Genomic DNA, 15,126 nt, shown 5'->3' on the forward strand with positions numbered 1-15,126 from the left:
CCCAACTTTTTTTGGAATCGGGTTTGTATATATATATATATATATATATATATATATATTAATAATATAATGAATATATAATATAATAATAATGCAATAAAAATTACAAAATTACAATTTAATAAAATCACTAATTTATAATAAAAAAAAACAATTATAAAAAATATACAAAAATTATATATTATATATTTGGCTTGAAATGATTATTACTAGTATTCTATTCTAATTGAATATAAACAAAAACTATAAATATATATATACTGTATATATATTATTTGTTTGTACAAACAATAAAGACATTTCTAATGTTACAAAAGAGTTCTATTCCAAATAATCGCTGTTCTTTTGAACTTTCTGTTCATCTGTGAATCCTGAAAAATAAAATGCATCACAGTTTCCACAAAAATATTGTGCAGCACAATTGTTTTCAACATTGATAATAATCAGAAATGTTTCTTGAGCAGCAGATCAGCATATTATACTGATTTCTGAAGATCATGTGACACTGAAGACTGGAGTAATGATGCTGAAAATACAGCTGCGCATCACAGAAATACATTACAGTTTAACAGATATTCACATAGAAAACAACTGAAAATATCAATAATAAATAAATTACAATAATATTTCACAATTTTACTGTTTTGCTGTAATAAATGCAGCCTTGGTGAGCAAAAAATGCTTTTTTCAGAAGCATTTTAAAAATCACACTTTTTGAAACGGTACTGTATATACAAAATATTCTCTCAAATTCAAAAACATTTTTTTTTTCTTTCAACTGTAATTGACGGTGAATGCTAAGCAATTGCATTGCACTATAAATTGCATTCTGGCACATTTCAGCATATGAAGCGAGGCTTGTGTAGCTGGAAGTGTCTGTGTTCACGGCTGCTCATGTGGAATGCTGTTTTATCTCATGAGCATGTTATTCTCTGAGGACTTCTTCATTTGGCATTCATATTCATTCTAGCTCTCCGTACGACTGAATCCGTCCTGCAGTCCTCAGCTCCAGAATCAGCTGCGAAGGAAACATTTCAAAGGCTCTCAGGGCAGATATTGCGAGATGTTGTTGTGCTGTCAGTGAAATAGGACAGGGATAAAGTAGAAATGACACACAGACGGGGCACAGAGATAACAGGAGACCTTTCACTGAGGCGTCTTAAAGCAATATCTGCTGGAATCTGGATCAGATGAACTGTTAGATGGCATTCCTGGATAATAATGATTGAAAAACAGATGCATGGTCTCAAGTGTTTGATGTCTCGCCGGCCGCATCGATACAGACGGGAAACGACCAGACAAACAGCATCACGAGTCTTTAGAGACGTGAATGCACAGCAGTGTCAGACAATGCTATTTACACAGAGATACAAGACACACGGGACTGCCGTGGAAAATGTACAAAAACAGGCTGATACTGTGGTACTTTGTTTGTAGTGTTTTGTTCGCATTTGCAGTTCATCAAGCTTAGTTATTTTTATTTTTGTATTTTTGTTTTTATTATTACTTTTGTATTATTATTGGAGTTTAAGTACACACACGTGCACACATAACACGTGCATATCTACACATTGTATACAAATTATATATTTTGCAGTGAGTAGAATGTGTTGATGTGAACATTTATTTTCAAATGAATTTTTTAAATGATTATTATTAGTGTTCTATTCTAGTTAATGTTTTATATTTATATTTTATACCGTTTTTTATATTTCCAATTTAAATATTTAAAAAAATTAAATCAAATGTACAGTAAAATTATTTAGAATTATTAAAAAAAAACATTATTTATGGTTTTAAATTATTATTATTGAAATTATATTCTAACTGAATATAAAGAAGTATATATATATAAAATAAATCTATATTTTATTGTCTTTGTGCATGTGTTATTTCCTCTGATTTTCTAGTGAATGTGATCTGGACGTGTTTTCAGGGTTCAGCAGCACGATTCGAGTCGTGAGATATAAGCGTTGATTTGTCCTGATGCACCTGTTTATTATTTGTTATGAGGGCAGCGAGATATTATGCTTATGATTCCTGCTGCTCTAAATCTCGCTCTCATCTACATCATCAAACAAAGCAAATCACCCCGTGTCCTGAGTTTAACCTCTCAAAACTGAATATAATATAAACTCACAATTAAAAATGATAATAATAATAATAAAATCAAATAAATAAATAAAAAGTTAAGTGCATGCCATAAATAAGCTTCACTAAATTGAGGTCAGCTCTAGGGATGTTTGTCTCCTACAAAAAGAACAATGCAAAACAATATTTTCAGAGTGCTGCGTCTTACTTGCATAGTGTGACATGTTTTAGTCAAACGGGATGAAAAAATGTAGAGCAGGGTTGAATTCTGTGGTTATTTCTCAGATGTGTTGTAATATGTTGATGTGTTAGTGGTTGAGTATTGTGTGCTGTCTGCCGTCCTCACAGCGGGCGCAGACCCTCGACAGTCTTCGTGCGGTGACAGTCCTCCTCGCCGCGGGGATCCGGTGCGTGTGAAAACCCCGGCGTGGAGCCACACTAACAGTTCAGATCTTCACTAGCAACCTGTTAACTGTGAAACGGCTGCGAGTTGGTAAATGATGAAAGTACTCTTGGTTAACATCTTTACTTAAAGGTGACATATCATGAACATCGGACTTTTCCAGGTTTTAAGTGCTATAATCAGGTCTCCGGTGCATCTACCAACCAAGGAAACGTGAAAAAGATTAACCCAGTAACTTTGTTTTGGGAAGCATTTTTCTGCAGGCGTCGGAGAAAACGAGCGCGACTGATTTCGCTCCCTTGGTGACGTGGCAAAGGGATCTCATTATAATATTACCGCCCCTTAATCTGTAAGTTTACACCCACGGCGCCGTCATTTTGATTTCACAAGCGACAACGGTGTAGCAGCTCTAATGCCATGGCGATAGCTTGAGCAAAGCATGCTAACTGTTCTGTGTTTGGCTGCAGAGACGAGCACAGAACACTGTTTAGAGTCCCAGCCTCAGAGACGACAGAGCAGTGCATTTATTGATGTGAATGAGAGCTTAGTTTAGTGCTCGCATGCTGTGACAGCCGCTCTCTGTGCGTGTGCTTCAGATGTGTGCTCAGAAAACCATATATCAGAAGTTTAAACTCATATGGTTTAAAACGCATGATTTCAGTGCGATAAACATGATAATCAGAACCAAAACAGATGTTTTTAGTAGGTCCGAGCTGTAATGGCGCAGCTCTATTCTGGAAAAGCATTTAAATTCTCATTTGCATTTAAAGAGACAGGCTCGCAAAACAGCGTGTTTCTGCTTCCTCTCAAAATAGGCATTTTCAAAATTATATAATAAATGATCTGTGGAGTATTTTGAGCTGAAACTTTACAGACACATTCTGGGGACACCAGAGACTTATATTAAATATTGTAAAAAGGGGCATAATATGTCTCCTTTAAAGCTCCTCAGAAGAAGTAACAGGTGGTGAAGGACATCAGGACCATAATGCACATCTTTTAGGGTGCTTTCACACCTGGCCCGTTGTTTCGGAACCTGGCGCGTTTCCCCCGTTAGCTCGGTTCATTTGGGCGTATATGTGAACACGGCAGTCGCGCTCGGATCCGCTCCAAAACAATCGGTCCGAGATCGCCTGAACGAGGTGGTCTCGGCTCGATTGAAAACGAACTCTGGAGCGGTTCGGTTGTAGTGAGAAAGCAATCCGATCTAACAGACCAACGAACCAGGCTAGATCACAATGTATATTACGTAAGTTCCGTGAAAGCATTAGCTTTGTTGTTTTGCTAATACCTCAAAATGAACCTGTGAATATCTGTGGGTGAGCACGTCTTCACCATTCAAAATCAAAGCGCACATTTTCATTGTATAATGCCGTCTTATCTGTTCAATGAAACTTTTATCAATGGCACAAATAATCCTAAACAGATCAAGAGTTCATGTATGATTATATATGACCCTGGACCACAAAACCAGTCATAAGGGTCAATTCCTCAAAATTGAGATTTATACAATCTATACCTGAAAGTTGAATAAATAAGCTTTTCATTGATGTATGGTTTGTTAGGATCGGACAATATTTGAAAATCTGGAATCTGAGGGTGCAAAAAAATCGAAATATTGAGAAAATCATCTTTAAAGTTGTTCAAATGAAGTTCTTAGCAATGCATATTACTAATCAAACATTAAGTTTTGATATATTTACGGTAGGACATTTACAAAATATCTTCATGGAACATGATCTTTACTTAATATCCTAATGATTTTTGGCATAAAAGAGAAATGTATAATTGTGACCCATACAATGTATTGTTGGCTATTGCTACAAATATCCCCCAGCGACTTAACACTGCTTTTGTGCTCCGGGATCACAAAATTCGTAGCATTACATTATTTTCATTTAACACATTTTCCCCCCAAATTCTCATTACTGTATTTTATCGTTTTCATGCACTGGTCAATTTTGAGATTTAAAAATACACTCTATTTTGCATCTGTAGATTTTAATTACTATACATATAATTAAAAAGTTTTGTTTTCCACTACAGCGGCACTTACATAGACCAAAGCTTACAGTTTTATTTCTATCTATATTCTGAAGGTTTTAATGAGGGTTTTGTTCATACATCATTCAACTGGTTTTATTTTTGCACTTTATCTGTAGTATTTGCGTCTACAGATTTTAAATCCATTACATATATTAAAAAAATATATTCTCCACTTCAGCAGCACTTACTTACACCAAACCAAATGTTTGTTTATATGCATATATATGTACATGCCAAGCAAATAACACGTTGAATTAAACAAGGAATTTTACAGTAGAAAACTGAAATAGTGTTTGCTTATAAAATGTGCTCTTAGTAAGTTGTAAAAGTTGTCAGTTTTACTGCACTGATGTGTTTTCCTGCATTCTGTATTCTGTATTTTTAGATCTCAAGCTCTCAGTGAGACTCACCTGAGCACCTAAAGGGCCAAATACTGTCACACTGAGAACCTACGGCTCGTTTAATTAACCCAACGAGACGAGGCATGACAGAGCAACAGAACCAGGATCTAGAAATAAAGAGACCTAAAAATATAACAACCCATCAATTATGAATTGTCTGATCTGATTCTAATGGCTCTTGGTATGATTAGCATGTTAAGATAATATACTTTTTATGTGTTTTATTTCACACTTGCTCAAAGCGGCGACTAAGCAGAAGCAGTATTACGAGCCATAAAGTCCATTTAAGCATTATGACTTTATATGCTTACATTTTATTCTGCTATAGCAGAATGTGGAATATTAGCCCTTTACTGACATGAATACTTTACTGTGGTAAATTCTTAGCAGAGGGTCTGTGGGCTCATTTGCATTTTTACATTTATGCATTTGGCAGATGCTTTTATCCGAAACGACTTTAATTGCATTGATTGTTTACATTTGACTCACTCATGCATGTCCTCAGTGTTTTTGCTCCATTCTCTGCTGTTTGAGCAGCGATATTAAAGCCAGCTGACTTTTGAGAACACTTATATGATCGAGTTTAAGAATGTTTATTTATTTAATAATTTATTTATAGTTTTTCAGTACAACTTTACAGGTTTTACTTGTTAACATCAATAAACTGTAAAAATGATGCTTTGAAGTTGTAAATAAATCAAAGATTATTCAAGTACATTTCATATTATTTCAGTCTTTCTACTTAAAAATTTCACGTTTAATTTGTTCCTAAATGTGTTCCTTGCCATTAAATAAATTTAAATATATATATTTTATTTATTTAATTGTAATAAATCTTATTTAAACTTAAATTGACAAACTTAAGAATTTGATTATTATTATTTTTTTTTAAATACAGATAAGAGCTTTGGCAACTAACTAAAATAAATATATATAAATTGATGTGTTAAAAGTAATAAAACTGAGATAAAAATGCTGAAAAAATTAAAATGTAATAACTTAAAAACTTTTTTTAATAGCTAAATAAATATGTTTAGGTTGAAGAAAACTGAAATAAAATTGAATTAAAGAAATATATAAATATTAAAAATAAATAAAAATGACAAAACAAAACTACTACAATTTTACCAAAAATAAAATTAAAACTTAAATGATAAAATGCAAGCTGATTTTAATATTTTTATGTAATGCATATATTTATACTACAATAACTGTCTGTTAATCCATAAAAATGGATTAAAGCGATATTGAAATATTTAATAAATAAATAAACACAAAAACAACAAAATTATTAAACATGACCAAAATTAAAATAAAAAACTGAAAATAGGAGCTGGGGAAGGTGGAGGGTTTCTGAAGCAAGCTGCAACTGCTACGGCAAGCACTAGTCATATATTTGAATATTGAGCAGCGAGCTCATTGGCTGCTGATACAGGAGAGAACCAATCAGCTGTGCCGTGTGATAATGATGCCATTAGGTCAGACTGAGTTAGACCTATCGGACTGCGCCATCTAGAGTTTCATGCCAGAACTCTGTATTCAGTTAATTGTAGTAAAGGAAAGAGGCTATATTTAGGCTGCAAATCGTTAAAAAAACACTAACTGCTTATTTTGCACTAACTGTCTGTTTTTTTCATATTAAAAATACATAAATAATATACAGTAATGTATAATAAAAAAATCTATATTTAAAAAAATCTATATGTGAAACTGTCTGTATTTCATATAAAAAGTTTTTTTTTTAAAACATTTATATATATATATATATATATATATAATTTAATAAATTAATAAAATGGCAAAAAACAAATGCAATAAAAAAATAAAATGAAAATGACTGATTTACCAACCGACTCTTCTCAGTCCGTTTTTTTTTTTACAAATTAGTTAAAAGAATCTATAACGACTCACTGTCAATAGACTGGCTCTTTGAAATGCAAGTCGTTATTGCCTAATGCATGTTCTACTTCCTCAAAAGTCGTCAAAGAATCATTAATATAACTTTTAAGGAAGCAGAATTGTGAATCAGAACCAGAAGCTCTAAATTCCTAGTGATTCCCAGCCGTGAAGCATATACTGCTGTATCATAACTGTACTGTAAGTACTGACTCAATCCTCAGATACTGTGCACTCTGAACGCTCAGGCAGGAGCAGCATCGCTTCAGGCAAGCGTACCGCGGTAAAGGGGGTAAAGCTACAGCTGGTGCGGATGGATTCTCACAGGTGCGTGTGGGATATTAGAGAGCATTTAAACGAAATATGAAGAGGATGGCTGACACAAACCTCCTTCTCTGCAGTCCCAGGTGGGAAGCAGCAGCAGTATTTACGCCTGAGGGCATCTCAGCGTGTGTCTGTGTCACACAAACGCATCCCAGCATGCACTGGCACTCTTTTAGTGCCACTGTGACGCTCAACCCGCCGTATGTCCACAGAGACTCTCGTGCCGCCTGGATTTCTCTGTCAAATCACAGTCAATTAGTGCTGTTTGCCCCTCGGCACGTCCTTTCTGTGTGCTTAATCACAGTTAATACAAGGTGAAGCTGTTCTGCATGACAATGAGTTAGTAAAGGTTAAATATTTTCTAAAGTAGTCTCTCCTGCTCACCAAGGCTGTATTTATTTGATCAAAAATACAGTAAAATTGTGAAATAATATTGCGACTTTAAGTAGCCGTTTTCTATGTGAATGTGTGTTAAACTGTAATTTATTTCTGTGATGTGCAGCTGTATTTTCAGCATCATTACTCCAGTCTTCAGTGTCACATGATCTTCAGAAATCAGTATAATATGCTGACTTGCTGCTTAAGAAACATTTCTGATTATTATCAATCAGTTGTACACTGAAAAAAAAAAAAAGAGACTATTTTATTTTTTTTAAGGTAAGTGGTTGCAAACCATTTATTTTAGCTACATTTAATAAAAATAATGCTGTTAATGTAACTAAAATAAATTGATTGCAACCACTTACCCTTAAAGAAATGTAGTAAATTCAATGAATACTTTTTTTCAGGGATACTGTACAATATTTTTGTGAAAACTCTGGTACATTTTATTTTCTTCAGGATTCACAGATGAATGGAAAGTTCAAAAGAACAGCATTTATCTGAAATAGAAATCTTTTGTAACATTATAAATGTCTATAAATGTCACTTTTGATCAAAATAATGCATCCTTGATGTTTGTTTGTTTGTTTATTTGTATAGCACATTTAAAAACAACTTAGGCTGGCCAAAGTGCTTTCCAATAAAACCAACATTCAGAAACACAAGAAAACAAAAACCAAGAACATTAACATAAAACATTTAAAACTCGAGACAAACCAAGACATTCAACAACAAGCTCAACCAAAAGCTTGGGCAAGTAGATGGCCTTTTAAGCGAGATTTAAAAGGACCCAGTGTCATACAACATCTGACCTCTAGGGGCAGGTTATTCCAAAGACGGGGTGCCGCAACAGAAAAAGCACGAGATTTAGATCATTTTTGTGAACAACTTACTGGCCGAGTCGTAAGGTGACATTGAATCATATCTGAGATGTATCCATGCAATGCTTTAAAAACATACAATAAAACCTTAAACTGGACTCTAAAGCTGACTGCTATCCACTGCAGCGAGAAACACTAACCTGCTTCTTAGTTCCAGTCAACAGCCTAGTTGCTGCATTTTGTAATAGTTCAAGACGATTCAACAAAACAGCAGGCAGCCCCAGGTATAGAGAGCTACAGTAATCCAGTCTTGACACAACAAAAGCCTGTTTCTAATCAGCAAACAATAAGACTTATTCTTAAATGAAAATATCCAACCTTCACCACCGAGTTTGCATGCTTATCCATTTTAAGCTCCGAGTCAAAGACCACTCCCAGGTTTCCTAAATGTTGCTTACGCACATTTGAGGCAACATAACCCAAGAAATGTAACACATGCACAGATGGCCTAATAGAACCAATTATCATGCATTCTGTTTCCGCCTCATTTAATTGTAAGAAAGTCTGTGCCATCCATAATTTAATCTCATACAGACAGGTCATCAGATCGTTTAACTCATATGTATCACGGTTTCCACACAAATATCGTGCAGCACGACTGTTTTCAACATTGATAATAATCAGAAATGTTTCTCGAGCAGCAAATCAGCATATTATACTGATTTCTGAAGATCATGTGACACTGAAGACTGGAGTAATGATGCTGAAAATACAGCTGCGCATCACAGAAATACATTACAGTTTAACACACATTCACATAGAAAACAGCTGTTTTAAACATTAATAATATTTTACAATTTTACTGTATTTTTGATCAAATAAATGCAGCCTCGGTGAGCAGAAGAGACCTGTTGTTCTGTGAAGCTCATCTAAATGAGTAACAGCAATCATAGCATCAGCAAAGCGTGCTCTAAAACAGTAAACACTCATGTATTTGTGAAGTTTGTTCTGCTAAGCTGTCTTGAGCTTGTTAGTTTATGTGCATTATGCCGCTGTAACTCTTCTGGAGTTTAATGACTCGCACAGGTTTGTGTTTTATTATTTTGCGTGGGCACGATTTCAGATTAATTTTCACACCTGCCAAACGGCCGTGAATGAATGAACGCTCTAATCCGATTAGTCCGACAAACAAGCTCCGTGTTGTTTTTTATTGTCTGCGAACAGCATCTGGATCACTAATTCACTTTAAGTCTTCAGTTACACTCCAAATACTTTTAGTTTAGCACAAAATGACAATTCTGTCACCGCCCACATCTTCTTTTGTGCTCCGCGGTTTGGTTTGGAACGACCTGCGGGTGAATAAATGATGACAGAATTTTAATTTCCAGCTTTAAAATGCAAAACGAACTCGGTGGCACTAAAGCTAGCGCGCGTTTGCCTCTTACAGCTCTAGTGACATTTCCTTTCCACCTCAGGTGGCAGCCATCAAAGTCAGTCCTGTGCCAGCCGTAGTCTCTAATTGCAGAGTTCAGGGCTGCGCTTTGGTCATTAATCAGCCCATAGCTTCCCAAATTAGACATCCTCGCCAGACGAGCTGCAGTTAGCCGAGTACGAGGAGATGAGCGCAAAAAACTGCAACAGGCCAACAATAAAAGCTGCTGCCATCTATAGGCGGCTTTCTGTCATGCTGATGCATGCTGGACTGTCGTGTGAGATCTGAATCGCAAATTGAAAACAAAATTTGAAAGATTAAAACTGGTTTTGTACAAAAAATGCTGAAATGCTAAGTGTTTTCACAAATAACCGTCAGCTTTGCCTTGCCTTGATGTCTGCAGTCGACGGGAAATGAAAGAAAAACACTGTAATTCACGGAAGCAAATTTAATACTTATGAAGTTATGTGCATGTTCAGAACGAATTCGAGCATTATAAATGTCAAGCCTATATGAGCCTGTGCTTATAGTCACGCTAAGCTACACAGTATTACACCATATTTTAGATTTGAAAAATGTAACAGGTGTGCTGTATTATTTATATAATATGAATCATGTTTTAAATTTACTTTCCATCGGAACATTTAAAGGGGTAGCCTGTTTCAGTATAGGGATTTATATTCTCACATTACTTAATATTTGTCACAAATACATTTTTTATTTATATTTTCAAATTCCTTTAATAAAACAGCATGCATTTTTGTCACGCACATACTTTGTTATTCGCTACCTGTCCTTTATTTTGACTGATAGCTACGCCAGAAAAAGATATCCGTCCACGAATTAAGAAATTGTTGCGTATTTTTATGAATTCTTTCCTTTATTTTAGTAAAACGTGAAGCACTGTATGATTTTGTTCCTATAAATGAATAAACCTAATGTGATGCATAAAAGAAACCGGATAGATTTCTGCACTCAGAATATCATGGAATAGTTTATTATTAATTATTTGTAAAACAATAAAAATTAAATTATTTAAATCAGCATAAATATGTTCACTGTGAAAACAATTAGATTAATAATTTAAAAAAAAATGAGTATGGTTAAATATGGCTTGCAACATTCAGTGAGTTCAAATGTATGAGACTGAAACAAATTGGATTTATTGATGGTAAAGCATGATATATAAACCTGGTTATTGTGTATTTGAGGCAGTCAATTTATTAATAAAATTACAAAAATCTTAAAATGCATATGTGACTGAATAATATGCATCACATTAAGTGACATATATACTGTATGCATATAATATTAAAACTGTGCAATCCGAATACATGGAAACTTTATATGCAATTCAAATACGAGGATCTTAAATTTAGACCTTTTATAATGTGAGTTAAATGTCAAAAGTTTCTGTTTTAATGACAAAAAGTAGTATTTAATGTGTCATTTAACTTACAATCTGCAAATGATTGGGAAAATATGTGCATTTAATTCACTTTACACTTCACAAAATAAGCTTTTTTTCTCTGTTTGGATGCAATCAGAATAAAATAATGTATACAATATATAACATCTTCAGAATCATTCATGCATGTGAAGATGGGCTGAGAGTTGGTTCAGATTCAGACAGGAATGCTGTGTTTGTGGTGTTTTTCTGCTATTAAGTGAAAACACAAGACTAATTCACAAATGTGTGACGTGCTCAAACACAACAGACACTGTTTCTGGAATCAGCTCCTGCAAATCAGAAAGCAAAACAAGTATTGGGTTTCATTCAGCAAACCATTCAGCAGTGTTATTCATATTTTTTTTTTTTTGTAATTCCGAAATGATAGAAACTTGCTAGAAGTGTATTGCAGTAGAAGTGTTTGCCTCAGATGTTTGTGTATTTCATAAGGAGTAAAAATAGTCTCTTACTGTCATGCGGAGTTGTAAAATGAATGTGGAGCAGCTCATGTTGATCTGAGCACAGTTTGAGACATTGTTGAGATCTAACACTCTAGAGGAGACGAATGTGAGATTACTGGCCTCGTTTTCTTAGGAGAAATATCTGAGAAGCAAAAGTTGCATTTAATGTCCGTCCTGCGTTCAGACTTTAATGATATTGATGAATTTTGCAACATGAACACTAGGGCTGTCAAAAATAAATACATTTAATTTCGAATATTCGTCGAATTTAAAATAAAAAAAATTGTTAAGGAGGCAGCTTATCAGCGGCGCATGAGATGCGATGACGATGTAAGTGTCGTTGCATTATAATGTTGTTGTTACCCTGTCCAGTTGAAGCCACTGCGGCGCTGCTACATTGTTAATAACAAATATTGCGGGAAAAGAGAACATCAATGCGGAGAAGATCTTGTTTACGTCAAAACTGAAACCAAGCTGTTCACAGAACGCATATTTCGTGCATTTTCGAGAGGGACATCTATCACCGCTGCACTCGCGTCTCGCGAAAATGAATGCAAGTTCAAGTTTGAAAAAACACATCTCGAGACTTTATGGCAGGGTTTTTCCCCTTTATCTCTGTGTGGCTGCTTGGAAACTATCTGTAGTGTATATATATATATATATATATATATATATATATATATATGACTTGATTATGATGAATAACTCTGTGTTTCTCTCTTTCTGTCACAGCGGTACTTCAGGTGTCAATATCACTGAATAAAGTGGAACTGAGTGTTGGAGAGTCAAAATTCTTCACATGCACAGGTAAGAACAAAACCTGCTGACATATTAACACACTTGACTAATCACATGTACGTGGTTTTAAAATATACATCTCAATAATCCATCACAACAGGATCTGTTTTTGCAATGTGCCTTAAAAGTAAATACACTACAGCTCAGTTTTTTTGAAAGAAGTCTCTTCTGCTCATCAGGTCTGCATTTATCTGATCAAAAATACAGTAAAAATTGTGAAATATTATTATAATTTAAAATAGCTGTTTTCTATGTGAATGTATGTTAAAATGTAATGTATTTCTGTGATGCGCAGCTGTATTTCCAGCATCATTCCTCCAGTCTTCAGTGTCACATGATCTTCAGAAATCAGTATAATATGCTGATTTGCTGCTCAAGAAACATTTCTTATGTAAATTATGTTTTGCACTCTTTTTGGTCACTTAAAACATGATCAAAGGAGACAATTCTTTTAAAATGAACATGCACAAATCATGAATGGTGACTTCTGGTGTTGCATCATGGAAGCAAATGGAAAAACATCACCTCAGTGAATCCAGCAGATTGAAGCTCCGCTGTTTGTTCCTCGGCTCTCCTCACCTCATCTTTCTAACTCTGTAACTCGCTAACAAGCATCTCCTCGTCCCTCCTATGTGACTCGTCCCAGCGCTCTCGCGGAGAGGTTAGAGAGTTCAGGCCCCTCTGATTGCAGACTCCCACACGGCTGCTTTATGACCTTCAGCCGAGCAGCTTTACAGAGCAGAGCACCTGGAGTTTGCATATGGCGCTCGCTCGTTCTCCATGTGGCCCCTCATTAAAGCCAACATTGGCCAGAGCTAAAGAGCTGTCGCAAATCACAGCGTAAACCAGATCGGAAATGAGACGTTCGCTCAGATGCATGGGATTGTTCATGCAGGAATTGTTTTATGGGAGTATGCATGTGAGGTTTTACTTCTAACTGTGTTAATAAATGCCTATATGTTGTAGGGGTTGAACGACTTCTGATCTTTTAAAGTCGACTTTTATGTGATGAAAGTCGAAGTCGACTAGTCGCTGATGACGTCATTAATGAACAAATAAGTCTGGAGCTGAGACAAACACCTTGTGCACAGCTATGGCATATGACACAGCGCTGCCCACATGGCTGTTGCTCCTATAACAGCTCATTTGTATCAGTTCTTTTGTCTTTGGGTCGTTATGCTTCTCACAGATTTCTGCTCGTTCTAAATCAGATACAGATGTCAGGCTTAAAGCGTCATGGCAGAGCATTGAAGTCGACTCGTCGGTGCAACCCCTAATATGTTGATTTTTTTCAGCCATTGGTGAGCCGGTGAGCATAAACTGGTTCAGTCCTCAAGGCGAGCGCATCATCTCAAATCAGAGAGTCATCGTGCATACGGAGGGCGTGCGGTCCAGGCTGACCATCTACAACGCCATCATCGAGGATGCTGGGATTTACCGATGCCAGGCTGTGGACGCCAAGGGACAAAGCCAGGAGGCCACGGTGGTGCTGGAGATTTACCGTGAGTTGATGAAGGGATGCTTATGAATGATGGAACCAGTTACTAAATGTCCCTGAGAAATCCTGTACACATTCCTTGAGGACCTCTATGTGTTTTTCACTTGCAGTTACTGGTGATATAATGATACGAGTCTCTAAAATGATGATGAAATGTTTCACCATGTCATTATGCTCATCATTATCAGACATCATTGCCTTTCATGAATACTGTGGTGTTGTGATGCTTCTTCACCTTACAACAGGAGAGTTTTATGTAGAATATTGAGGCAAATTAGCAGCTAGCTTAAACGAGGCTTGTCACATTGACACTGATAATTCAGATTCGGCTGAAACAAAGCCACACACCGTCCTCCCGCGCAGCTCTTCTTCAAAAGCAGCATCTCGTCTGAAATAGAGCAAATCAGCCGAGACCTGTGAGGTTAAATAACATCAGAACGGTCAAATTTTCACTTAAGATTTCATTCAAGAGTGAACAGCATTAGATATCAGCTAGCTGTGCTTGTACTAGTGCATGTTGAGGTGAAAACTCATTCACTGATCGTGTGCTGACAGTCTTATGCATTTTGCACATTGTCTAATTATTGCAAAAAGTAGCTCTCTGGAACTGTAACTTTATTATTATTTTTTATTAGTAGTCGTAGTAGTATTTTTTCTTCGAAATTCTATTTTGTTTTGTTTGTACATTGTATTTGTTCTGCATTCTGTGATGTATGGTTTACAAATGTAATCAAATTCATACAACTTCTAAATATAAATTCAATCAATCTTTTCAAATGCATTCACATGAAAATATGAGGATTTACATAAAAATAGTATTTATATTTTGTGCTGCAACAGGTTTACGGCATAAATTAAAACTGGATGAAAATAAAAATGTTTTATTTTTATTATGTTTTAGTATTACTGTGGGTATTATTACTCTGCAAAGTACATTTTAGTATAGAATAGCAATAATTTTGAGTTAAACTGAACTTGTATTTTGACGGGTTGTCATGAAGACCTCTGATTTTTGTTGTATTTTATTTTATTTTTTCCCAAATTCTGTGTTGTCTTTATTAATTCCTCTGCATTCTGTGATTTTTTTTTGTAATTTTTTTTTATTATTTTATATATATATATAT

At 35.3% G+C, this 15,126-nt stretch overlaps 1 protein-coding gene across 1 annotated transcript in view; it reads left to right on the plus strand.

Annotated features, from left to right (window-relative positions):
• LOC107555243 (neural cell adhesion molecule 2-like) overlaps positions 1-14,006 on the plus strand; it is a gene marked incomplete at its 3' end in the record, with an annotated part of 173,374 nt that extends 159,368 nt beyond the window's left edge. Inside the window, exons 2-3 of the mRNA XM_016237979.1 lie at positions 12,439-12,513; positions 13,800-14,006. Coding sequence (XP_016093465.1) covers positions 12,439-12,513; positions 13,800-14,006 — 282 coding nt within the window. The remainder of the gene's footprint in view (positions 1-12,438; positions 12,514-13,799) is intronic.
• Positions 14,007-15,126: the final 1,120 nt, after the last annotated feature.

This window comes from Sinocyclocheilus grahami, unplaced genomic scaffold, assembly GCF_001515645.1.
Source record: "Sinocyclocheilus grahami isolate Dianchi unplaced genomic scaffold, SAMN03320097.WGS_v1.1 scaffold528.1, whole genome shotgun sequence".
NCBI lineage: Eukaryota > Metazoa > Chordata > Actinopteri > Cypriniformes > Cyprinidae > Sinocyclocheilus > Sinocyclocheilus grahami.